We start from the raw sequence: 24,963 nt of genomic DNA, 5'->3' as shown, positions 1-24,963 counted from the left end.
CGGCGCACCAATTGTTTAAGTTCACGACGCAATGCCGGATCTAAACACAAAATCAACAAATTGGTCACGCAACAATATTTCCGCATTTGGCATGGCAGAGGATGACTGCTGCTTAACTTTTCTCCTGGAGGCCCATCAGGGCAAGGGAGAACTCCAAAAGGGTCTCCCCCTCCCGCTGCCTCCGTGAGAAAAAGGCCTCTTGCAAAGCCACATATGACAATGAGCAGCCATACAATTCACGTAGGGCCTCGACTATGAGAGTTGGATTACTTCTATCGGCATCAGGACGATGCCTAATTTCCTCCCGAGCCTCACCCTCCAAGTGATCGAACAAAAAAGAACGCCTGGTCAGCCGTAGACAAGCAACGGGCCCGAATACAAGCCTGTGCCTCTTCGACCCATTCATCAATACCTATACCTGACGTTCCACTAAATTTTGGACATTTCCGGTCTCTAGGGACAAAAACAAACCTATCCGCTGATGCAGCACCAGCACCTGGCAAAATAGGCCTAGCTGCTGCCGCATCATTACCATGTGTAGTATTACTCACTAGGGAACTTACTAAAGGCTGTTCCTGCCTCAACCTCTCATTCTCCACTCTCAACTGAGTCACCAGGTCCCGTAGCTCCTGCAATTCTCCCTCCATCTTGAAGAGTAAACAAACAGTTAAATTACCTGCAAAAATAAGATTGAAGAGAACATTTGAACATACACCGCTGTCTTGTTCCTACATACACTTTACAAAAACAAAATACACATTAAACCAAAAACCAATACCAATGTCTCCACAACAAAAGAAAAACCACAGAAGCAGGACACCCTGCCGACTACGCCAGTTTGTGGCCAGATGGCAGAGGGAAGGTATGACTTAAGTGAACTTAAATCGAATTAAGGACCCAAAGGGTTAACAATGCCTGACTACGCCACCCTGGGACTCTCACCCAAGGAATTTATTAAAGATACTATACACAGGTCCCCCACTCTGTGGCAAAATAGACAATGGAGACAGAGGTACTGTATAAAAATAGAACAATTTATTTTAAATTCAATAACAGAAATCTAAAACACATTCACTGAAAAGAGACTGGGACCACAATTACACAAAAGGTCCAGGAAAGACAACAATGAGGAGCTGCAGCCTGGGCTACATGACCGGCCGTACAGGCCTTTACTCTAAGTACACTGCACACTCACACCAATCCAAAAGCCCCAGTGCACACGGCAAATCACAGCACTCTGTGAGGAAACACCATCACCACCTAAAGAAAGACTTCAGCCCTGCTCTCCATAAAAGGTCTGCAGCTCCTGTAAAACAAAATAGCACACACACACACACACACCACACACCAAAAAATAATTAACAAGATTTAGGCAGGCAACACAGCTGACACTTAATGCCTGCCAACACACAATAACAGAATTAACCAAATTAATTCAAAACACAACTGGACCATATGAATGCAAACAAAAGCACTCCCACACTCAAACGGATTCACAACCGTATTAACGCGAAATTCATGAATGTTCAACCAGGAACAAGACAGCGGTGACGTCACTGCGTGCCCCTATCACTCAGATAACAGGCACAGGGACCCAGGAGTCAGTAGAAGTGAAGATAGATGCAATACATACATAGATGCAATGCGAAGTATAGTTTCGGTTTAATCACTCAGCCGGTGGAGCTCAGGATACGCAAGGAAAATAACTCGGCATATACAGTCGTCATCCGCCCATACACAGCATTATATTGACTGAATGTGGTCGCATATGCAGATGCGAGACACACGCCGCCGCCACCAACAATAAGTCAAAGCCACAATATCTGCAGCCACGGAGATAACTACAGTTGCCGCAATCGTCCTGCAAAGCCAAAATCACAGCAGCCCTCAGTCCATGAACCAGAAGCGAAACGGGATCCCAGGAAGTGACGCTCATCTAAGTCACACACGCATGTTGTTTATATACACATAATCCAACCCCCTCTATCGGCCCCAACCAATGAATAAACTAATGCCTAATGATGAACTTACCGATCTCTACCTGCCACATACACATAATCCAACCCCCTCTATTTGCTTTATCTTAATTCAATACAAGTTATAAATGCTTCAGTTTATTCCAAACGTGAAATACTTTTCTCTTGGCAATGAGGGATGCCCATTCGCAAATGATTCATTCTTTTGAGTCAATTCTGTTCAAAAGCTTTAAATCAAACCAGTGAATTGGTTCACGAATCAGTTTGAATGATTCGTTCAGTTCCCGCCGCATGCTGAGCCGGCGGGAATGTGTAATTTTTAAATTAAATAAGCTCTCACAGAGTATGAAATGAATACCCTCCAAATCCGCGTTAGCTCTGTTCCAGGAGGAATGCCTTCGCCTAGACACAATTAATATTGATATTTCCACAATATTTACACTTGCAGACAGGAAATATACATTTGTTTACATTTTGCAAAACAAATGCACATTGACGGATCTTCTTCCATCTGATTCGTTATGTTCAGATGTTCGGTAACTTAGCCGTCGTGTGAGGAGGAGGTTATTTATACATATATAATACATAATTAATATACTTTAAAATATAATTTTATTCAGTGATGCAAATCATTTTCATCAGCTGTTTTCAGAGTCATTTGATCCTTCAGAGATCTTTCTAATATATTGATTTATTACCAGCGCTGGAAACAGTTTTTTGGGACCTGTGACAGTTTGTTTAGGATTCTTGGATGAATAGAAAGCTAAAAAAAAAAAAAAAAAAACCATTGATAGTAAATCAACATATTGTAATGATTTCTGAAGGATTATGACATTTAAGACTGGCGTAAAGGCTGATGATTATATATATATAATATATATATACATACACGCACACATACATACAAACATACATTACTTAAATTGTATCTATATATCTAAATAAAAGTAGACTATAGATATACAGTATATGATCCAAAGTAACTTGTAACTATCTACTTGAGTAGTTTTTTTTTATCCGATACTTTTTTTTACTCTTATTCAAGTAACTATTTAGACTATTACTTTTAGTTTTACATGAATAAATATTTATATGAGTACTTTTATTTTTGCTTGAGTGCAGTTTTTGGGTACTCTACCCACCTCTGTGGATAATAGATAGTAGGGTATGAGGCATTTGAGTCTTTAATTTCTGTGAGCTTAGGGGATGGACTAGGCTACCGCCATTTAACATGTTATATATCAGCTTATTTAGCCTATTTATTCAGTCCTCTTTGTATAGCCTTTAGAAATAATATATTTAAATTGCAGTTTTATGAAAAATTAAATAAAAAGAAAATTGCCTCGTTTTTCTCCACTCATGCCTTTTTGTAAATAAACACATTAGTGGACATTCTAGCTTTAACATTGATCAAACTTAAGTTAGCATCAAAGCATTAACATTTGTGTGGGGAAATCAGTTATAATAGGTAAGCAATCAATACCAATCAATATCAATCTCCAGCAGTTGGCACTTATTGAAACCTCTTTTTGTTCTGAGATTACGCACTCATCAGACAAACAGTAATTAGGTACACAGGTGATGTTATCTATTTAAATTAATTTAAAGACTTAAATTAAATCTAACTAGTTTTGTAATCTTTTTGTATTCTATGCCCCCCTCTCTCTCAGATATTACAAGTGTGCGTTATGCAGTGGGCACCGACTGGCAGAACACAAATCTGCACCTATGGCATGGACAATGAAACAAAACCTCGTCAGAGATGTAATGAGGTGCAGAAGTGTGCAGTGTAGGCACTTGCCACATTCGAATAACCAACCTGAGCATGCAAAAGACGCGATGTGAGCGGCTATGTCATGTGCAGGGCTCATTACTTCAGTAACAACAAAAGTGATGATTTGAATATTATAGTAATTCAAAGACTACCCTTTTTCCTCATGTTTTATTATTATGTTTAGTATTTTCTTCTTAACAAAAAGAAAACTATGTGGAATTGTAATGGTTTGTGGCATTTTGTTGCATATATATACACACAGTCGTGGCCAAAAGTTTTGAGAATTACATAAATATTAGTTTTCAAAAAAGTTTGCTGCTAAACTGCTTTTAGATCTTTGTTTCAGTTGTTTCTGTGATGTACTGAAATATAATTATAAGCACTTCATACGTTTCAAAGGCTTTTATCGACAATTACATGACATTTATGCAAAGAGCTTCAGTATTTGCAGTGTTGGCCCTTCTTTTCCAGGACCTCTGCAATTCGACTGGGCATGCTCTCAATCAACTTCTGAGCCAAATCTGACTGATAGCAACCCATTCTTTCATAATAACTTCTTGGAGTTTGTCAGAATTAGTGGGTTCTTGTTTGTCCACCCGCCTCTTGAGGATTGACCACAAGTTCTCAATGGGATTAAGATCTGGGGAGTTTCCAGGCCATGGACCCAAAATTTCAACATTCTGGTCCCCGAGCCATTTAGTTATCACTTTTGCCTTATGGCACGGTGCTCCATTGTGCTGGAAAATGCATTGTTCTTCACCAAACTGTTGTTGGGTTGTTGGAAGAAGTTGCTGATGGAGGGTGTTTTGGTACCATTCTTTATTCATGGCTGTGTTTTGGGCAGAATTGTGAGTGAGCCCACTCCCTTGGATGAGAAGCAACCCCACACATGAATGGTGTCAGGATGCTTTACTGTTGGCATGACACAGGACTGATGGTAGCGCTCACCTTTTCTTCTCCGGACAAGCCTTTTTCCAGATGCCCCAAACAATCGGAAAGGGGCTTCATCGGAGAATATGACTTTGCCCCAGTCCTCAGCAGTCCATTCACTATACTTTCTGCAGAAGATCAATCTGTCCCTGATGTTTTTTTTTGGAGAGAAGTGGCTTCTTTGCTGCCCTTCTTGACACCAGGCCATCTTCCAAAAGTCTTCGCCTCACTGTGCGTGCAGATGCACTCACACCTGCCTGCTGCCATTCCTGAGCAAGCTCTGCACTGGTGGCACTCCGATCCCGCAGCTGAATCCTCTTTAGGAGACGATCCTGGCGCTTGCTGGACTTTCTTGGATGCCCTGAAGCCTTCTTTACAAGAATTGAACCTCTTTCCTTGAAGTTCTTGATGAACCTATAAATTGTTGATTTAGGTGCAATCTTAGTAGCCACAATATCCTTGCCTGTGAAGCCATTTTTATGCGCCGCAATGATGGCTGCACGCGTTTCTTTGCAGGTCACCATGGTTAACAATGGAAGAACAATGATTTCAAGCATCACCCTCCTTTTAACATGTCAAGTCTGCCATTCTAACCCAATCAGCCTGACATAATGATCTCCAGCCTTGTGCTCGTCAACATTCTCACCTGAGTTAACAAGATGATTACTGAAATGATCTCAGCAGGTCCTTTAATGACAGCAATGAAATGCAGTGGAAAGGTTTTTTGGGATTAAGTTAATTTTCATGGCAAAGAAGGACTATGCAATTCATCTGATCACTCTTCATAACATTCTGGAGTATATGCAAATTGCTATTATAAAAACTTAAGCAGCAACTTTTCCAATTTTCAATATTTATGTAATTCTCAAAACTTTTGGCCACGATTGTATATATATATAAATATTATTATTATTATTATTTGAATCACCTGGTTCTGTTTATTGACTAGTGTTTTAATGAGGTCATTATTTCATAGAGGTGTCTAAAGCTACGTTCACACTGCAGGGATTAATGCTCAATTCCGATTTTTTGAAAAAAAATTCGTTTTTTTTTTTGCAAGGCCGTTCACATTTCCATTAAATGCGACGTTTTGTGATCTCCTGTGTGAACGTGAAATGACCCAGAAGTGACCCGCATGCGCAGAAGAGTACTCAACGGTCAACGACATCACTCGTTGTTTGCGGAAGTAGCTAACGTTAAACATGGATGTCAACAACAGTGTAGTCAACAGCGGAGCTCTTTTTTGCAATATTAAAGTTATTTCCCAACGGAGCCATCACAATTACAATCTTCTCGTTTTAAAAAGAAAATTAAAAAGAAGGAGGAGATGGCGTTTTGTGGAGCAGTGTTAGCAACGTCGGTACAGAGAAACGAGGGGCCATTTCGCTGGAAATGTTTTCGTAAACCACCCGGTTCCGATTTGAGCCCTCGAGTTTGGCCTGAATAGAGCTGTCACCCCAAATATTAATTAAATCTGTGACCTCGCTTCCCTTCCATTGACTGGTCTCAGCAGCATCGTCCGCCATGGTTGTTGTTTATCTTCTCGTTCCCGCCTACTTCAATGCAGAATTATGACGTTTGTAGCGTATCAATGACGTACGGGTCGGATACATGTGGCCTGGCCGTTCAGACGGAGGTCGCATTTCAAAAGATCGGATACGTATCGGATTCAGGACCACATACCCAAGTGGCCTGGGTCACATTTGAAAAGATCGGATCTGTGTCGTTTAGACTGTCATGAAAAGATCAGATATAGGTCGCATAGGGGCAAAAAAAATCGGAATTGGGTCGTTTCAGCCTGTAGTGTGAAACGTAGCCTAAGGCCCTGCTCACAGGAAAACTGGTATTTTCAAAACCGCAGCTTTTTCTATGCAGTTTGCCCGTTCGTCCAAATGCAAATGCTGTATCAGGTCAATGAAACGGAACCTTTTTGAAAACTCCTGCCATGGTGAAGATTTCCAGAAAATCCGGTTGCAGGTGTTGTCGTGTTTTGGCTTTGTCATGTCAGAGTGCATGCTGATATCACCTTTGACATCAGATTGTGCCCTGCTATCTCCTTTGTTTACATGAGACGAGTCTTTGCAATGGTGGGCGTAGCCAAAATATTCTGTGCTAACAGGGCTTATAACATGTGTACAGATACATGCACAGTTCTCCCATTATATTGTGAAACAGAGGCATTAGAATGCAATACTACACAGGTCACTGCTTGTGACAACACTCCCAGACACAGACCTCACCACTGTCGTCGCTGTTTTTGGACGAGACCTGACCTCAGATCAGACCTCTAGTTAGTGGGACAACTTTTGAGAACAAAGTGGTTGTTGCTGAAGGATGGCGAGAGAATTTTTGTCAAGGACATCACTGCTGTCTTTGAGTGAGCTGCTTCACCCACACATTGAAGGGTTGTCAGTGTTGTCAAAAAAGTTGCCTGCAGACTGTACTGTTTTTAGCAGACGAGGGGAGGTGACCTAAGATGGCAAACTGACAGTCTGAGATCAAACTGCGGTCATGCTATCCTTTATTTTTGGTGACTTTAAAACACATTGTAATGGCATTCAAAGTAAACTTGAAGTGTGCTAACGGCATCATCATTGTGTGTTTCCAATGCAATAAATTAATCTTTTATAAATAATAGCACAGTTTATGAAATTGCGTTTATTATTACCAACACCCCCAGCATACCAGCTAACTCACTTATCCAGAGACCATCAGGGACACACTGGAAACAGGCATATATACATATAATGTAGGAAACGCTACAAACTGGAATCGAACCTGGGTCGCTGCCACACAAGCACACTCGCTTTACCAGTTGCGCCATGGCGCAAACATACACAGTGCAAAACTGGGGTTACTTTGTGTTCTTTCTATACAGTAACAAGTACTGCTATAAGCAAACAGATTTTTTTCAGCAAACGGATGGCGCATTTAAGCGGGTAAACAGGAGAAATGTGGCCAAGTTCACATGAAGTTTCTGATGTGCCAAACTTCCCATTGTCGGCAGGTGGTGCTATGACTATAACTGAATACTAGCATGTAGATGTCTTTAGGCCAGGACTATTATTAAACAGGGCTGCCAACTTTTGAGTTCAACTTGGAGTGAGAATTCCCATGGGGGGGAGGGGGTTGTTTTGTTTTATATTTTATATTTATAGTAGGTGGACAACCAGAATGGGTAATACCGCCATGTGTACCGCCGCCGCAGGTCAGTCTGCAAGTCAGTCACGTGTTAAAATTTGCGAAACTACTGCGTTCTGGTGCAGAACCTGTCTCCCGCGTTGCTCAGCTGTGGATGATTTAAAAATGTTTGATATAAACTCCCGCGTCCCATTGTATACAGGAATTGTTCATTTAAAAAAACAAATTGTTAGTTTCATGGTAACATGCAATCAAGGTCTTCAGTTACTATACAAGATACAAGTTCATTTAGGCAATTTAACATGCACTGTGACATTTACCATTTCAACTGATAAACTCCTTGAGATTTTAAAGTCAGTTTAATAGTATTGAGATTCAATTTGAATCTAGTATTAAAAAAAAAAAAAAAAAAAAAAAAACCCTGAAGGTCTATGATAAAAATGCATACTTTATAATGAAAGAACACTTAAAGAGAGTGTAGGTTGCTTCTGGTGTTTAGATGTGTACTTCAATATAATGAGGTCATTAGTTTTTTTTTTTTTTTTTTGGTTTGTTTTCAGTGTACTTTTCTCTCTCTCTATTTAACAGCATTAACTTACAATGAAATACGTCTTCCTTCAGGTGGACTGAATGAATGTTTTCCTGCCTTGCTAAATGTTGGGCTCATGATCAATAAGTTGTATTCACCTCAAACTGATTTTTTAAAATCAAACCGCGGATGGTGAAGCTGGGTCAGTTAGCGCGAGTCGCTCACTGTGAAGCGGGAGCAGCTGACGGAGGATTCCGCTTGGTCTTAAAGCCTGGCTCAAATGCCTACGTTCACAAATAACAATGATTTTTGCAAAAAAAGAATGATTAATTATCAATTGAGAATTTGTTATTATTATGGTCTGGTAAAAATAATAATATTATCTGCAAGAAAATAATTAATAAAAAGAGTAGGGCTGATAAGAACTAGAAGATGCTTTCATCACATTATAATCAGATATAGCTTTCCACATGCAAGTCCCTAATGGCTGGTTCATCATTGCAGAAAAGATACCATGCCAAGAATCTATAGACTAAAATGTTTATTAGTTTCAATGACATTTATTCCTTTGTTCATATTGTTTCATAAATGCAAACACTAAAGACTGAAAGACCTGGTGAGACGCAGGAGGAGCCGAGCCCGGAATCACCCCACAGCGCTCAGAACCTCCCCGTTCCGGAAGCCCAAGCACCAGGCATCTCACAACACCAACAGCGGGTTAAATGGCCTCCAGCCAGCAAAGGGAGTGAGTGGCAGCAATTTGATGATGATGTGGATGGTATCCTGGAAGCTACGATGAAGGGAATGGCAGACAGGAAACTCCAAACAATGACAACCATGATAACCAGCATTGCCACCGAAAGGTTTGGCTTGGTAGAGAAGCACGCTGCTACAAACCAGTACTCTAAGAACCGCAGGGCAGAGAAGATTGCACAGCTGAGACAGGAACTCTGACTCTTGAAGAGGCAGTTCAAGGGGGCAACCGAGGATATGAAGCCAGGGCTGGCAGAACTTCGGGGTATCCTCAGAAAGAACCTTCTGACCCTTAATTCAGCCACCTACACCAACCATTGACTTCAACATCAAAGTACCCAGTTGGAAAGTTCAACTGTGGTTAACCCTCTGGAGTCTACGGGTATTTTTGGGGCCTGGAGAAGTTTTGTCATGCCCTGACATTTGTGCTTTTTTCAGTTTCTTATACATATCTAAATGGCTAAAGTCTAATCTCACTGTAATCAGCACAAACTGGGCTATAATAATATGTGAGCAGCATGTATGTACATGATTGTGTTTTTGAGGAAAATGTAATGTTATGCGTGGTTAGTGTAAAACTAAAAATGTTAAATCACTTGAATAAGGCAATAAAACACATATAGACTTTTGAGAACTGGATCTTGTAGCCTAGAATTTTTCTTTCTAAATTATGTGAAAATCATCTTGTTTACTCACTTACAGAAAACAATATATTGATTTAAATTTTCTAAGACACTTTTTGTTGGTAAAAGTCATATGCGAGTAGGCGTCAACTATCATTATTTCACACCTGAGAAGACAAAGGCCTGCATAATGAGTTGCATAATGAGCCATTCAGTCAGCTGTGTCACTGAGAGGGATGAGTTACAAGAAAGAATGTGAGGACAAAATAAATGTATATAATTTTATGTTTGTAGTTTATTTAGAATATATTTAATTATACCACAGCATAATTTAATATTCACTTGTGAGTGCAGTTAAACAGTTTATTAGAACAATCAAAGCTGACTTTCAAACTATTTTTTGCATCATTACTCCAATCACACAATCCTTCAGATATCCTTTTAACAATCTGAATTTCTACAAAAAAACATTTATTGTTATTATTATTATTATTATTATTATTATTAATGTTGAAAAGAGCTGAGAATATTTTTTTTCAGGTTTTTAAGGGGGGATAAATTGAAAGAACAGCATTGTTTGTTACATTTGTTACAGTTACATTTATATTATTTACATCAAGCTTTTGAATGGTATAGTAGTGTATATTGTTATTGAAACTTCATGATATTTCATTTGATTGTACATTTAGTCAGGAATTATAGTTTGGAAAAAGTCTAACTAGTAAAATGTTTACACGTTATGTGAAAACTGGTACAAGTATATAAATAAATGGAAAGAGACTTACTCATGTTTATGATCTCTGCTGATTAAAGTGCTTCATTCTTTTTTTCTGAGGAAATCCAAATCTCAAATCCTCGACCACATCACATCTTTTTGGGGTGAATTATGTCTTATTCCTCTCATCGCGAAGCAAACAGTAAAATAAAAAAAAACTTGAAGAACAATCTCGCTGCGTTGTCTTCTGTTGTGTGGGCATATTCAAGCCACCGCGCTTCAGTGAAACATTAGAATCTGAATAGCAAGTTCAGCGCGGGGGCGTGGTCGCACTAGAAGATAATGAAGGGAGCCGTGAAAAACGGACATGGCGTTGTTTTCATATGGATTACTTTATCACAGAATATTTGTTTTCGGCAGCACTTGATTAGTTTAAAAGTGCCAGGCTTTCTATAGATATATCTCTCATGTCTCTTCGTTGAGTATTCACTGAGTTACAGTTCAATTTAATGATGCGTTTGTAAATGAAGATCAGCGCAGACAAAGGCTGCTGACAGCACACCTTGTTTGTTATCTTTATTTTATAAGTGCACAAAGTTTTATTGTTATTATGTCTGTATACAAAAAAAGTTAACCCTTTACAGATTCGATTGATGTATTGCTCTTATCTGTACGATCAAAACTGAAAGTGTAATTTAAGTTTTTTTCGGGGTTATCAGGAGAAAATGCCTCATAACGCGTATACGCGTTAATCGACTTCAGAGGGTTAAGGCTGCCAGAACCAGCTCAGCACCAGGACCTAATGGTGTGCCATATTTGGTGTATAAGAGGTGCCCCAAGCTCTTGCATCGTCTGTGGAAGATCCTGAGGGTCATCTGGAGGAGGGGGAAAGTTGCCCAACAATGGAGATCGGTAGAAGGGGTGTGGATTCCGAAGGAAGAGAAGTCAACCACCATAGAACAGTTTAGGACCATCTTGATGTTAAACATCAAGGGGAAGATATTCTTCAGTATCCTTTCCCAACGGCTGTCAGACTACCTCCTAAAGAACCAGTACATTGACCCCTCTGTGCAGAAGGGAGGGATCCCAGTTTATGTGGATGTGGTGGATTGGTGGGGTTACTGGTTGGAGAGGCTCGTGAAGGGAAAGGAAACCTGGCTGTACTATGGCTGGACTTAGCCAATGCGTATGGCTCAATACCCCACAAGCTAGTGGAGGTGGCATTGGGGAGACATCATGTTCCAAGCAGCATGAAGATCCTCATAATGGATTATTATAACTTTAACCTGAGATTCACTTCTGGCAAAGTTACATCTGAACGGCATCGTCTGGAAAAAGGGATCATCACTGGATGCACCGTGTCAGTGATTCTCTTTTCCTTGGCCATGAACATGCTGGTCAAATCCGCTAAACCGGAATGCAAAGGCCCCAAAACCAAGTCCGGGATCCGTCAGCCCTCCATCGGGGGATTCATGGATGACCTGACAGTAACAACTGTAGCAGCCCCAGGATGCAGATGGATTCTCCAGGGCTTAGAGACGTTAACCACCTGGGCGAGGATGCATTTCAAGCTGGAAAAATCCAGGTCCATGGTGCTAAAGAGAGGGAAGGTAAAAGACCAGTTACACTTCTCCCTGGAAGGTACCCTAATTCCATCAGTCACAGAGAAGCCTGTGAAGAGCCTTGGAAAAACCTTTGACTGCTCTCTTAAGGGCACCGCTTCTATCAGGGCAAAAAATGAACAACCGGAGAGATGGCTGATGACAGTTGACAAGTCAGGCCTACCGGGGAAATTCAAAGCTTGGTTATACCAAAATGGAATCCTACCATATTGTGGCCACTGTTTGTAAGACTTTCCAATTTCCACAGTGGAAGGATTTGAGAGGAGGGTGAGTATTTACCTTTGACGGTGGTTGGGCTTGCCAAGAAGTCTGAGCAGCATCGCCCTCTACGGCAAGAAGAACAAGCTAACGCTACCGATCAATGGCCTCAGCGAGGAGTTCATGGTTACCAGAGCAAGGGAGGTGCTTCAGTACAGGGATTCCAAGGACCCAAAAGTATCTCAAGCTAGCATTGAGGTCAGGACTGGCAGAAAGTGGAGGGCACATGAAGCGTCATAAGGAATTGGTGGGTCCCGTGGCTATTGGCCATGCAGGACTGGGAAGCACCCCAATAACCCATTATAACAAACTGAAGGGTAAGGAAAGGCGGGACCTGGTCCAAAAAGAAGTGAGGGTTGGGATCGAGGAGCAGCGTGCAAGCCAGATGGTGGGATTGAGGCAACAGGGCGCATGGACCAGATGGGAAGATGCCATGGAGAGAAAGATTTCATGGGCAGAGCTGTGTAGGGCTCAGCCCTATTGCATCAAATTTCTCATCCAGTCTGTCTATGACACCTTGCCCATTCCATACAGACTCCGGCATGTACCTTGTGTCAGGGAAGAGGATCGCTACAACACATCCTCAGCAGCTGTCCTAAAGCACTTGGGGAAGGCCGCTACCGCTGGCGCCATGACCAAGTGCTGAAGGTGGTTGCTGAGTCCATCACTACTGCCATCAATCAGAGCAAGCGTTTACAACCACCAAGGTGCAAAATTTCATTCTTAAGAGGAGGAGAACCCCCACCTTCCCAACCAACAGTTCAGACAGGCCTGCTGGGAACAGTGAATGACTGGCAGCTAAGGGTGGACCTGCGAAAGCAACTCAAGTTCCCCCGAGACATAGTGGAGACCAGCCTTAGACCCGACATGGTTCTTCTCTCAGTAACATCAAAGCAGGTTATCTTGTTGGAGCTAACAGTGCCCTGGGAGGAGAGGATGGAGGAAGCGAGTGAAAGGAAAAGGGAGAAATATGCGGAGCTGGTGGAGGAGTGTAAGAGACGGGGGTGGGATCCACAGTGCTTGCCCATCGAGGTTGGGGGAAGGGGATTTGCAGGAAGGTCACTCTCCAGGGCCTACAGCCTCCTGGGAATCACAGGAGCACGCAAGAGAAGAGCCATCAGTGCAGCATCAAAGGGTGCAGAAAAAGCCTCACAATGGCTGTGGATCAGGAGGGACAAACAGTGGGCGAACGCTTCTTGGACGCACACTGGGAACTGATCACTCCCGGGTGAGGGGGTCTTAAGTTGAAAGACCCAGACCCCCTATGACCCCAGGTACTATCACTGATGATGTGTCCAAGAGTGCATCACAAGGTGTAACAAACATGGAAAATAACTGTTTCATTTCTGCAAAAAAATTAATCTGTAGGTCTGCATAGCTTGAACATCTATTTGAGAAATTATATTTTTCTCCCATTCAAAAATGAATCCTGCATTTATGAGGGATTTAGGCTGTCACTCCTGAAACTTTGCAACTTGTACAGGGTATATATGGGCGTTAGTAGCATGAAAAACAAAACTTTTATTCAGATTCTGAATGGATTAGAATGTCCGCAAATAGCCATTCCTTTAAAATAACTAAAAAGGTGTCACATACTTCAGTTCATCGCGATCTCAGAAAGTTCCTTTTAATGAATCTCTTATTTACATACAGAGAGATGATTTGCAAGCGTGCAGGAAAAAAAGTCCAGTGTTTAGAGGTGAGTGAATGCAATGGCCAATCACAGGTGTTCAAGAAGTCAACAGATACGACTGTGATTGGCTGCATTGCTCAGCGCTATGAAAATGTGTTGTAAAGAATCTCGATGCTTTCCAAAGCGCAAACACAAATGCGCACAGAAGCCTTTACCAAATTTGTTTTGCCAATATCCTATTAGTATAGTTTTAACTGAGGGTGCTTTTGATTGCATGAGAAAATGGATGTGTGGCGTGAGAGCGTGAGAAAAGTGTCAATTGCATGAGTCTCATGCTGAATGCGTGAGAGTTGGCAGCCCTGTTATTAAACGTGAAGTTTTGGGAAGTTTGGACATTGTGTATGCTTGAGTTACAACAACCTCCTGTTTCATGGCCTTTAAGGCCATGTCCACACGTACAAAGGTATTTTTATAAACTGAGTTTTTCCTTCCATTTCTAAAAAAAATTGTGACCTAGCAGTCACTTTTAAAATGTCCATCCATGCATTATTTAGCAGCTCAAGATGTTGGTCGACATTCAAATCAGAACGTGATGAGTCCAAAGACAACTGTGAGCTCAGTTCATTAAAAAGCATGTTAAAATTCAGGTGGAACTAAGAGGAGTAAGACCAAGACAGCCAAACAACATTACCAAAAGGAGAAATTAGATTTGGCAGCGACAATGAGAATAAAACGAGCTTGTGGTCAGAGATCATTGTATCAGAAATCTCAGGCTTGACGCAGCCGCAATATTCTCCAAAATGGCACCAGGGTGATGATGGGAAGACAAATTGTTGAATAAAGGTTTTTTTTTTTGTTTTACACACTTAGCTTCATATAATTGCGGATGAACCACTGATGTCACGTGGATTAATTCACAGATCTCCTTGCTACGTTTCTGGATTTGGGAATATTTCAGTTGCATTGATGTCTATGCAGGGTCCGACAGCCTGTCTGCCATGCTTCCTTCTATGTTTCCTTCATGTGAGTTCAAGAGGCCAACAGCATATACAGTCCCATATATGCGATGGCAGAGATCCACACGGTTCATAGATAAACCGTGCCACATCATCTTTACTGATGTAAATTAGGTATGAATGTTCAGCAATGTTTGACGATCATAGGTCAGAAGTGCATAACAATTTAAAGATGAAAGAATAAGCAAAACAAACAGACACAAATACAGCAGCAGACGGCAAGCCAACACTGGCGCCATCTTGAACAATTCAAGACCAAATTGGGTAGAGTTGCGGCATTCAGTGAAAGAAAGATTTGTCTTTATTTGTTTCAATCAGATTTTTAAACAAAATTAGATTACACTGAATTACATTACATTTAGAATGTTTACAATTATAAAGATTACAATTTAAAAAATATTCTCTTTGTTTTTGCTGTTTTTTTTTACTGCAGACATGGAATCAGAACCCACTGAAATGGCAGCCCTAGGAAGACCTCTGTTTCCGGGTATGCTGTATGACTGCCGCAAAGATTCCTTCATTCCAGGTGCTTTACCTACTTTAAAAATGTTTTTTTGTTTCCTTTTTTTAACTAATTTTAAATCCACAAGAAAGTTTGGGAACATATTATAATGATTTTCATTAATAATTATATTAATTAAACATTTTAATATTTAACAGCTCATTGGTTAATATTGTTACACTTGTAAAGAATAAGGAGGTGCTCATCACTGGTACAGCATTTATTTCTGTAGGAAATATGAAAACATTTAGATTGGGAGCACTGTTTTGCTCCTGAACTCACTCATTGAATGCTGAAACTCTATTACTACTGTAGCAACTTTCTTTAACAAAGAATCAAAACAGTATATCTTATAAGGGGAAGTCATGGCCTAATGGTTAGAGAGTTTGACCTTCTAATCCTAAGGTTGTGAGTTCGAGTCTCAGACTGGCAGGAATCATAGGTGGAGGGAGTGAATGTACAGTGCTCTCTCCACCTGCAATACCATGACTGAGGTGCCCTTGAGCAAGACACCGAACCCCTAACTGCTCTCCGGACGCCGCAGCATAAATGTCTGCCCACTGCTCCGGGTGTGTGTTCACTGCTGTGTGTGTGCACTTTGGATGGGTTAAATGCAGAACATGAATTCTGAGTATGGGTCACCATACTTGGCTGTATGTCACGTCACTTTCACTCTAATGCAAATGTCTATGAAATACTATACATGACACTGGACACGTTATTCTTGACACAGGTCATCATTCAGGGAAGTAATGCTCAAACTCTATACTCATAATCATGAGGATGACAATTTAGTATACACGTATTCACATTACTCCAGCATAGATTACTCAGTTATCAACAGAGATACATAAATCAAACCCTTATAATTCTTTTAATCATTATATTGTTAATTATTTTAGTCACAATTTTAACCCAATTTATTTTCACTCTTCATAAAGCCAGAAATTTGAGATAATTGTGGTGAAATTTACTAGGAATTCGTGCTCTGATTTTAAACAATCCAAAGTGCACACACACAGCAGTGAACACACACACACCTGGAGCAGTGGGCAGCCATTTATGCTGTGGGGCCCGGGGAGCAGTTGGGGGTTCAGTGCCTTGCTCAAGGGCACCTCAGTCGTGGTATTGAAGGTGGAGAGAGAACTGTACATGCACTCCCCCCACCTACAATTCCTGCCGGCCCGAGACTCGAACTCACAACCCTTGGATTGTGAGTCCAACTCTAACCATTAGGCCACGACTTCCCCAATATGAACTATGCTTAATAACTGACTATTCCATGAACTTGATTTTGAATCAACAATCACATTCTCACTAAATGGATAATAAGTAGTCTGACTTGACTTCTAATTAATAAAAGATCACAAATTGCTCTTTAAATTTAATGGATGAAAGAATGACGCTAGATAAAATTAACATGTGAGCAGGGTGATCATAGACCTATTCACACATGTGCTTTTTAGCTTGGCTCCTTTAACACCACACACAGCTTGTGCTCCTGTGGCATCTGCCGTTGCTAAGCAACCATGACATATGATCTCCATGACGACATGGAAGTTTCAGGCAGGATAAATGGATTTCCAGTCACTTTGTGCAGCATTGGTCTGCTCACTACCTCATTCACCATGGAACTGACGTCATTCTACCACCTCATCATTCAGTTTAAATAAAATAACTGCTCTTGAGCCCTTTTGTCACTTTAATCAGATTGAATAAGCTTTTTTTTTGCACTAAAAATCTTTTTATCTGCACTGTTTGTTCACTGGTTTGCACTCTATCTGCCATGTGCCTTGCACTGATTTATTTAACTTTATTTTAATTTTTTATTATATGTCTTTTTTACATTCTCTTATTTTATAGTTGTATCTTATATTTTATATTTGATCTAGATTTTTAGGCTCTACTGTTAGTGTTATCTGTATGCACCAGGGGTCTGAGGGTAACGCAATTTTGATTCTCTGTATGTATGTACTGTACATGTGGAAGAATTGACAATAAAGCACTTGACTTGACTTGACTTGAGCTCTGCTACTAAATTCATTTAAAATCTCTGTACAGCGATGATCATGTCCTCCATTTTGGCTGAGCTTTCATACTAGGGAATGGGCAAGTATGGAAAATCAGAGCATGTTATTTCTATACATAAATGCAAGTATGGTGATTATAAACCATTATTTTTAATTTTGAAGTCAGAAGTTAAACAATACCTAAAATTATTTATAATCTGATAAACAAGAGCTGTTAAGTGTAATAATGTATGTAAACATTTCCATGTTTTTAACTTGTCAATTTTTTTTTCTTTTAAATAATTTTAATATTATTTTATGTCCTTCTTTCCTTTGTCTTCACCCCCTGGCTTATGTAAAATGTTGAATGTGAATGTTTCAATAAAAAAAAAAAAATGTTGTTCCGGAGCAGACACGTCTGGAAAAAACAAGCTCTTTCAGAAGAAGCAGCTTGTCAGAGAAGCATCAGCAAATAAATATCCAAGAACAGATCATTTATTTAAAACTACAAAAAAGGAGACAACAATGGAACAGGAGAAGATGGCACTCTTTCAGTCACTACAAGGACTTGTACAGTGGCAGAACAACATTGTTTGTCGTGAACAACTAAGTGATGCATAATGCTGTGTTGTATAATAAATGATGACACATGTTCTTTTTTTTAATTAAGAAGGTGTAACATTAAAGTATATTAAAGTGCAAAAAACACACACAAAACTCAAATACATACAGAGGGAAGGGTTCTAGCAGACCAATCACATCGCTTGAGGTCGGCGTAGAATTGACGCGTCATTACATTTCTGCAGAGGTGCACGTCAGGCTGTGCCATAGGCTACATGTGCTACGCACAACCTATGATGTAGCTAGGGTGTAGTTTTGACGCAGAAGTATTAATCAGCCTTAACAGCTAATATTGCCCACAACATTGTGCGGTGGATGAGGATTCGATTAGAACCACAAACACGCATGAAAAGTATTAAAAAATGAATATGAAGACCGACAGTCGGGTAGAGAAAGGGGTTTCCATGATAATCACTATCTAACCTGTTTAAAAAATATTTAATATTATTCACATTATATTTTATCTGCAGCAACACTGTGAACTTTATAATGATACATTTGGGTATAAACTTTTAAATGCATCATTATGCAAACATGAGCAGAGTTCTTGGCATAATAGCCCCGTGACTGGCAGATCAACGGGCCTCTTCATTTCTCTGCAATACGGTAGGAATGATTGGGGAAGGACCACAAGCCAGTACTCAAATTTTAGACTGGCCAAAGTGTAACAGCACTATATGTCGGAGCGCTACCCACCAGGCTATCAGTAGCAACATATCACTGTACTGTTATAATATGCTGGAAATGTTCAGAAAGTACTGATAAACACACTAAAATAATTTCAACAAGTTTCATGTCAATAAGCAACAGATTTTAAACAAACAAAACATAACGTTTGGGTGACAACATAACATGTTCAAATGTTCAAGTTTTGACAAAAAAAAAAAAGTTTTATAAAATGATAAACGTCACATTTCAGCCTTTATTTTATTTTTTTATTTTCAGTTTAATTTATTTATAGAAAATGATGAGTTAAATGATACATTATAGACATTTCAACTGCTCCAGAAACCAGTTAAGATTTATAACAAAAAACTTTGCACTAGTCTAAACAAAAACAGCAGACAGGCTGGATAAAAGTGTGAACCCACTGTTTGTCAGTAGGTGCCGCTTATGGAACAGCAGTTTCCATGGTAACCTATGTAAATGGAACCCCAAGCACTGCACATTTTGAATTTCACCTTTGTCTGACACTCATTTCAGGTCTTAGAGTCTGATTAATTGAATCTGGTGTATTTTATTAAAGAGGGATTTCTTTATTACATTATTAAGTAATGTACAATGAGTACATTAGCAAACATTTACAAGCACATTATCTCATATTTGTAGTTAAATGACTATATATTAACTTATGATCTGTTAATCATTGTTTGGTAATAACGTATTATTATAAAGTGTTACCAAAAGTACTTATTTTGAGATTAAAATTAAGCACACAAATATTAAATTAGTGTAAAATTTTCTTACAAGTACAGGATGCATTTTTACTTCAGTTGTACATTGTATACTCATATGTAACTGTTAAAATTCTTTCTCACTTCAGGTGTTACTCTGTGGGATAAGAAATCACTGAGTGAAGATCTGGACAGTCGTCCACAGCTCATGACAGATTTAAAGTTCAGTAGCTCGGACTCTCTCTCTGATAAGTCCAGTCTCCTGGATGTAAGTGCTTCCCTGAAGGCCAGCTTTTTGGGAGGGTTAGTTGAGGTGGGAGGATCTGCCAAGTACCTGCGGAACACCAAATCTTCAAACCAACAGTCCAGAGTAACAATGCATTACAGTGAAACCTCAAGATTCGAACAACTCACTATGAATCATCTGGGCCAGTTCATCTACCCTCAGGTGTTTGAGCAGAAAACTGCAACTCATGTGGTCACAGCTGTGCTGTACGGAGCTCAGGCCTTCATGGTGTTTGATCGGTCATTTGTAGAAGATGAAAACAGGCAGGAGATTGAGGTAGAACTGAATTTCATGGTCAAGAAGATACCTCAATTTTCTATTGAGGGACAAGGAGCTGTAGAAATGAAAGATAAGGATAAGAAAAAGGCTGAGAATATCACCTGCACATTTCATAGTGATGTCCATCTTGAGCAGAACCCAACCACGTACATAGAGGCCCTAGAGGTGTACAAGAAGCTCCCCTCTCTACTGAGGGAGAATCCACAGAATGCTGTGCCAATAAAAGTCTGGCTCTATCCTCTTTCTCTACTGAATTCAAAAGCAGCTCGGTTGGTGAGAGAAATCAGCACACAACTTATTTCTAACACTGAAGATATAATAGAGGAGCTGGGAGAAGTAGAGAGGAGATGCAAAGACCTGTCCAGAAGACCAATGGTAATTTTTTTTAGTGACATCAAAGAGAGGCTGGACTCATTTCAGGGTTCATTTAGAATTTACAAGATGGTGCTCCAGAAAGCACTGGCCAGAGTCTTGCCTGCTATTCGAGGAGGAGGGATGGAGGGAAAGTCACTGGCAGACATCCTGAAGATCCACTACCTCTCCCCTTTTGAAGCTAGCATGCTTAACCAGTGGTTACATGACACCAAGTTACAACTTCACCTCTTGAATGTTTACACCAAGACACTGAAGGGGATCCAAATTGAAGATTCAGACAGTCTCTTCAGCCTCCTTGACCCTGATATTGATGTTGTGGTGTGCTTGACCTTCACATCTCTGAAATATAAAGACGCATATCTTTCAACCCTGAAAGAGTTTCTAAAATCTGACCCCTTTAAAGAGTTAGATGGGGAAAACGAATTTTCCATGACATCTCTTGTCCAAAAATCATTCAACCCTCATGATTTCACTTCAAAAATGAGAGAAAACGTATCTCACTTCAGAAGTTTTTCAGAGGCCAATAAAGATGAAACGAGAATGCGCTTCATTATTTCTGCAATCTCTGATTCCTCCAGTCCAGGCTCCTCGATCTATCTGTATGAAAAAGGGAATCTGATAGATACACAGTTCCAGCCCGTGTCCAAGCCGCCTCCACCAGAAGTGAAGTATGTTCTGGACCAAAATGTGTCCCTGAAACTGCAGAAGTCCCCAACTGGAAATACAGTGAAGTATAGAGTAGAGCACAAGCAGATAAATGCATATTCTGCAGCTGAAGAACAGTGGCTTGTCATAGACACAGCTGATGAAGAATTTATTCTGACTGGATTGATATCTGAAAAGCAGTACCTGATTCGCTACAGGATAGTGGGTAAAGTGGGAGTGAGTGAAGCCAGTGATACTGTCAGCCCTACTATACTACCCTCAAGTAAGTGTCATCTGCACATTTTTATAAATATATATATATATTTTTTTAATTCCTCAAAACATTTGCTATGCTCAAACTGTCAATATTTAGAATTGTGTTTGGGACTGTATTGACCTGTTACTACCAAACTGTCCTGTTCACAAAGCAGCATATACATTATTTGAACAGCTACTATATTAATAACCACCCATTATGTGTATGAGGTACACGGTGGGGATAGTAGTTACTAACAAAGGCATAATCAAGATGACACCACTCAGCTGTGGGTGATAAGAATGAGAGAAGGTCAGGGTCAGTGTTGCTAGGTCTGTGTGCTTGCCATGCATGCATTTATTTCCTCTGCTGTGGAGTATTTTTCTCTGAATTGTTACTGGAAATTTACTATTTTTGTTCCACTATTCTCACCTCCACCATTTTAAAAATCAAACAGAGGCTCAACTGTCAGACACCAGTATATGTGAGTGTCCTCTCTCTGGTTCTTTCCTAGCTGATGCATGTATACCAACAGGGTTCCATCCCTGTAAAAAAACAAAACAAAAACAAAAAACAGCATATGCTGGTTAGGTATGTATGAAGCATGGCAGCTGATTTAAGCTGGTCCTTAGTTGATCACGAGCTGGTTTAAGCTGGTCCTGAGTTGGTTATAAGCTGGTCTTGAGCAGGAGCTTGTTGCTTAGGACCAATACATGACCAGATTAGGACCAACTAAGGACCAGCTTAAACCAGCTGCCATGCTTCAAAACATACCTAACCAGCATATGCTGTTTTTCAACAGGGATATTATAACAGATGTGAAGGAGCTTTGTCACACTAGAAGGTTTTACCTCAGTTGACCTACCGTGATTCCAAAGGAGGCTCAAGTTCATCTGTCAACATCTTTAATTTCTTTAAATTTTTACCCAAATGTAAACTGATGGGAGATGCTCATGTAAAAGACAGTGACCAGATCTAATACTTTCGAATAAAACACAGTTTATATCTCTGTTTCTGTGATTTACTAAACCGCTACATGAAAACATGTGACACAATTATATGTACATAAGCAGTTTGGCTCTCCTATTGTTTGACATGACAGGCAACTTAGATGTCCAGAGGGGTATTCCACTGCAAAAAGTAATTTTCTTAATTTTTTATTTTTATTTTTAATTTTTGACTTGTATTCTTTTATAAATATCTAAACATTCTTGAATCAAGATGCTTTTATTTGAGAATCAAAATGACTTAAGATATTAAGTCTTGTTTTCTGAAAGATGTATTAACATTTTGTTGTTTTTTGCTTAAAATAAGAAAAAATATCTGCCAATGGGGTAAGAAAAATAATCTTAACTCAAAGGCAAAACAAAACAACTCTCGAGTAAGAGTAAAAAGTATCAGATGAAACGTGCACACACACACACAGGCACAAATATATATATATATATATATATATATATATATATATATATATATACAGGATCTCTGTATCTCTCTATATATATGATATATATTATTATAATTTAGATAATATAACATTTATTTAAATAATTATATTATTATTTATTTATTTCAGACCCTTAGATTTATATCTCAAAAGTAAAAGTAAAAATAAGATTATATATAAACATAAAATGTATGTGCCACAGTTATGGACTGTTTGTCGGGTTTTCTCCCTCTCTGCCCATATTTGGTTCTGTTCCTGTTCTTGTTTTGTCATTATTAGTTGATCCTCCTCACCTGTCTGTCCCTTGTCAGCACCCATATATAAGTTGTGTTCAGGTTCAGTGTTTGCTTGTCCGGTCTCATCTGTATTACCCTTATGTGGATTATTAAAGACCTTCATCCGCTTCTTCTTCGTGCTTCTCCCTCGCACCACACTGTGACAGAAGATGCTGTGACAGCGTGTTTCCCTCATTTTAGTTAAGTCAAGTCTGCTTTATTGTCAATTCTTCCACATGTACAGTACATACATGCAGAGAATTGAAATTGCGCTACTTTCAGACCCTTGGTGCATACAGATAACACTAACAGTAGAACATTAGAACATTACAGATAATAAAATATAAAGTACAACTATACAAATATACAAATAGGTCATGTAAAAAGAAAGATAAGTAAAGCAGCACAAGGCACATGGTAGATAGAGTGCAAACCAGTAAAGTAAACAGTGCAGATATAATGATTTTAGTGCAAAATAGTTTATTCAGTCTGAATAAAGTGTCAAAAATCTCAGAGAGCAGTTCTTTATTTAAACTGACAGAAGATGTGGTTGAATGAGGTCAGTTAGATTTTTTATTTGGTTGTGGTCAGTTAAATGGTGTACAAATTGTCTGGTGCATGTCCCAGTGTGTTAGTGGGAGCTGGGGGCGGGGGAGTAGGGACTGAGGTTCAGAGTTCAGTGGTGCATGGGGCATGGGGGGGGGGTTCAGGAGCAAGTTCAGCTTCCTGACAGCCTGATGAATAAAGCGGTCCTTCAGTCTGCTGGTCCTGGCCTGGAGACTCCGCATTCTCCTCCCTGATGGCAGCAGACTGAAGAAGCTGTGTGACGGGTGTGTGGGATCACCTGCGATGCAGAGGGCTTTACGGGCTTTACAGGCTCCATAAATGTCCTGGAGGGAGGGGAGGGAGACACCAACGATCTTCTCAGCTGCTCTCACTATGCGTTGAAGGGTCTTCCGGCAGGAAGTGTTGCAGGCGCCATACCACACAGTGATGCAGCTTGTCAGAATGCTTTTGATGGTGCTTCTGTAGAAGGTGCACATGATGGGGGCCAGGGGTCTGGCTCTTCTCAGTTTGCGGAGGAAGTAGAGATGCTGCTGTGCATTCTTGGCTAATGCTGCAGTGTTGTCGGTCCAGGACAGGTCCTCTGTGATGTGCACACCCAGGAACTTGGTGCTGCTCACTCTCTCCACAGACGCACTGTTGATGGTCAGAGGAGCATGCTGAGTGTGCACTCTCCTGAAGTCAACAACAATCTCCTTCGTCTTCTCCACGTTCAGAGAGAGATTGTTGTCACAGCACCACCCGGCCAGGTGGCTCACCTCGCTCCCGTAGTTTGTGTCATCTCTGTTGCTAATGAGACCCACTACAGAAGTGTCATCTGCAAACTTAATGAAGAGGTTGGAGTTGTGTGACGGTGTGCAGTCGTGGGTCAGCAGAGTGAAGAGGAGGGGGCTCAGCACACATCCTTGGGGGGCCCCAGTGTTCAGTGTGATGGTGCTGGATGTGTTGCTGCCGACCCGTACTGCCTGAGGTCTTCCAGTCAGAAAGTCAAACAGCCAGTTGCACAGCGAAGTATTGAGCCCCAGCTGGACCAGTTTGTGAATGAGCTGTTGAGGGATGATTGTGTTGAATGCTGAACTGAAGTCTATGAACAGCATTCTGACGTCTAAGTTTTTTTTCTTTAGATGTGTGAGTGCTGATTGGAGGGTAGTGCTGATGGCATCATCGGTCGAGCAGTTGGACCGATATGCAAACTGGAAGGGGTCCAGGGAGGGGGGGAGGATAGACTTGATGTGTTGCATGACTAGCCGTTCAAAGCACTTCATGAGAATGGGGTAAGTGCAACTGGACGGTAGTCACTGAAGCAGGATCGAGACGGTTTCTTCGGTACTGGAATGGTC

The 24,963-nt window shown here is 40.3% G+C and overlaps 2 protein-coding genes and 1 pseudogene across 2 annotated transcripts in view; all 3 read left to right on the top strand.

Annotated features, from left to right (window-relative positions):
* The window catches only part of LOC109046020 (NACHT, LRR and PYD domains-containing protein 3-like), a 435,468-nt gene that overhangs the window by 84,979 nt on the left and 325,526 nt on the right, over positions 1-24,963 (top strand). The window lies entirely within an intron of this gene.
* LOC109085641 lies at positions 1,126-13,577 on the top strand (annotated as a pseudogene).
* LOC109085643 (cytolytic toxin-alpha-like) lies at positions 15,406-22,017 on the top strand. The gene is made up of 2 exons (XM_042743776.1): positions 15,406-15,496; positions 19,646-22,017. Exons 1-2 carry the CDS (start codon positions 15,406-15,408, stop codon positions 21,475-21,477), a joined length of 1,923 nt encoding a protein of 640 aa, XP_042599710.1. The 3' UTR covers positions 21,478-22,017.

This window comes from Cyprinus carpio, chromosome A4 (genome assembly GCF_018340385.1).
Source record: "Cyprinus carpio isolate SPL01 chromosome A4, ASM1834038v1, whole genome shotgun sequence".
NCBI classification, from domain to species: Eukaryota; Metazoa; Chordata; class Actinopteri; order Cypriniformes; family Cyprinidae; genus Cyprinus; species Cyprinus carpio.
Note: the sequence above shows the minus strand (reverse complement) of the source record. Positions and strands in the feature narration are given on the sequence as shown.

Excerpts from the sequence above, each read along its gene's own strand:
- LOC109085643 (XM_042743776.1), top strand. The coding sequence starts at position 15,406 with ATGGAATCAGAACCCACTGAAATGGCAGCCCTAGGAAGACCTCTGTTT. Across the intron at positions 15,497-19,645 it reads CAAAGATTCCTTCATTCCAG|GTGTTACTCTGTGGGATAAG; the intron begins GTGCTTTACCTA and ends TTCTCACTTCAG.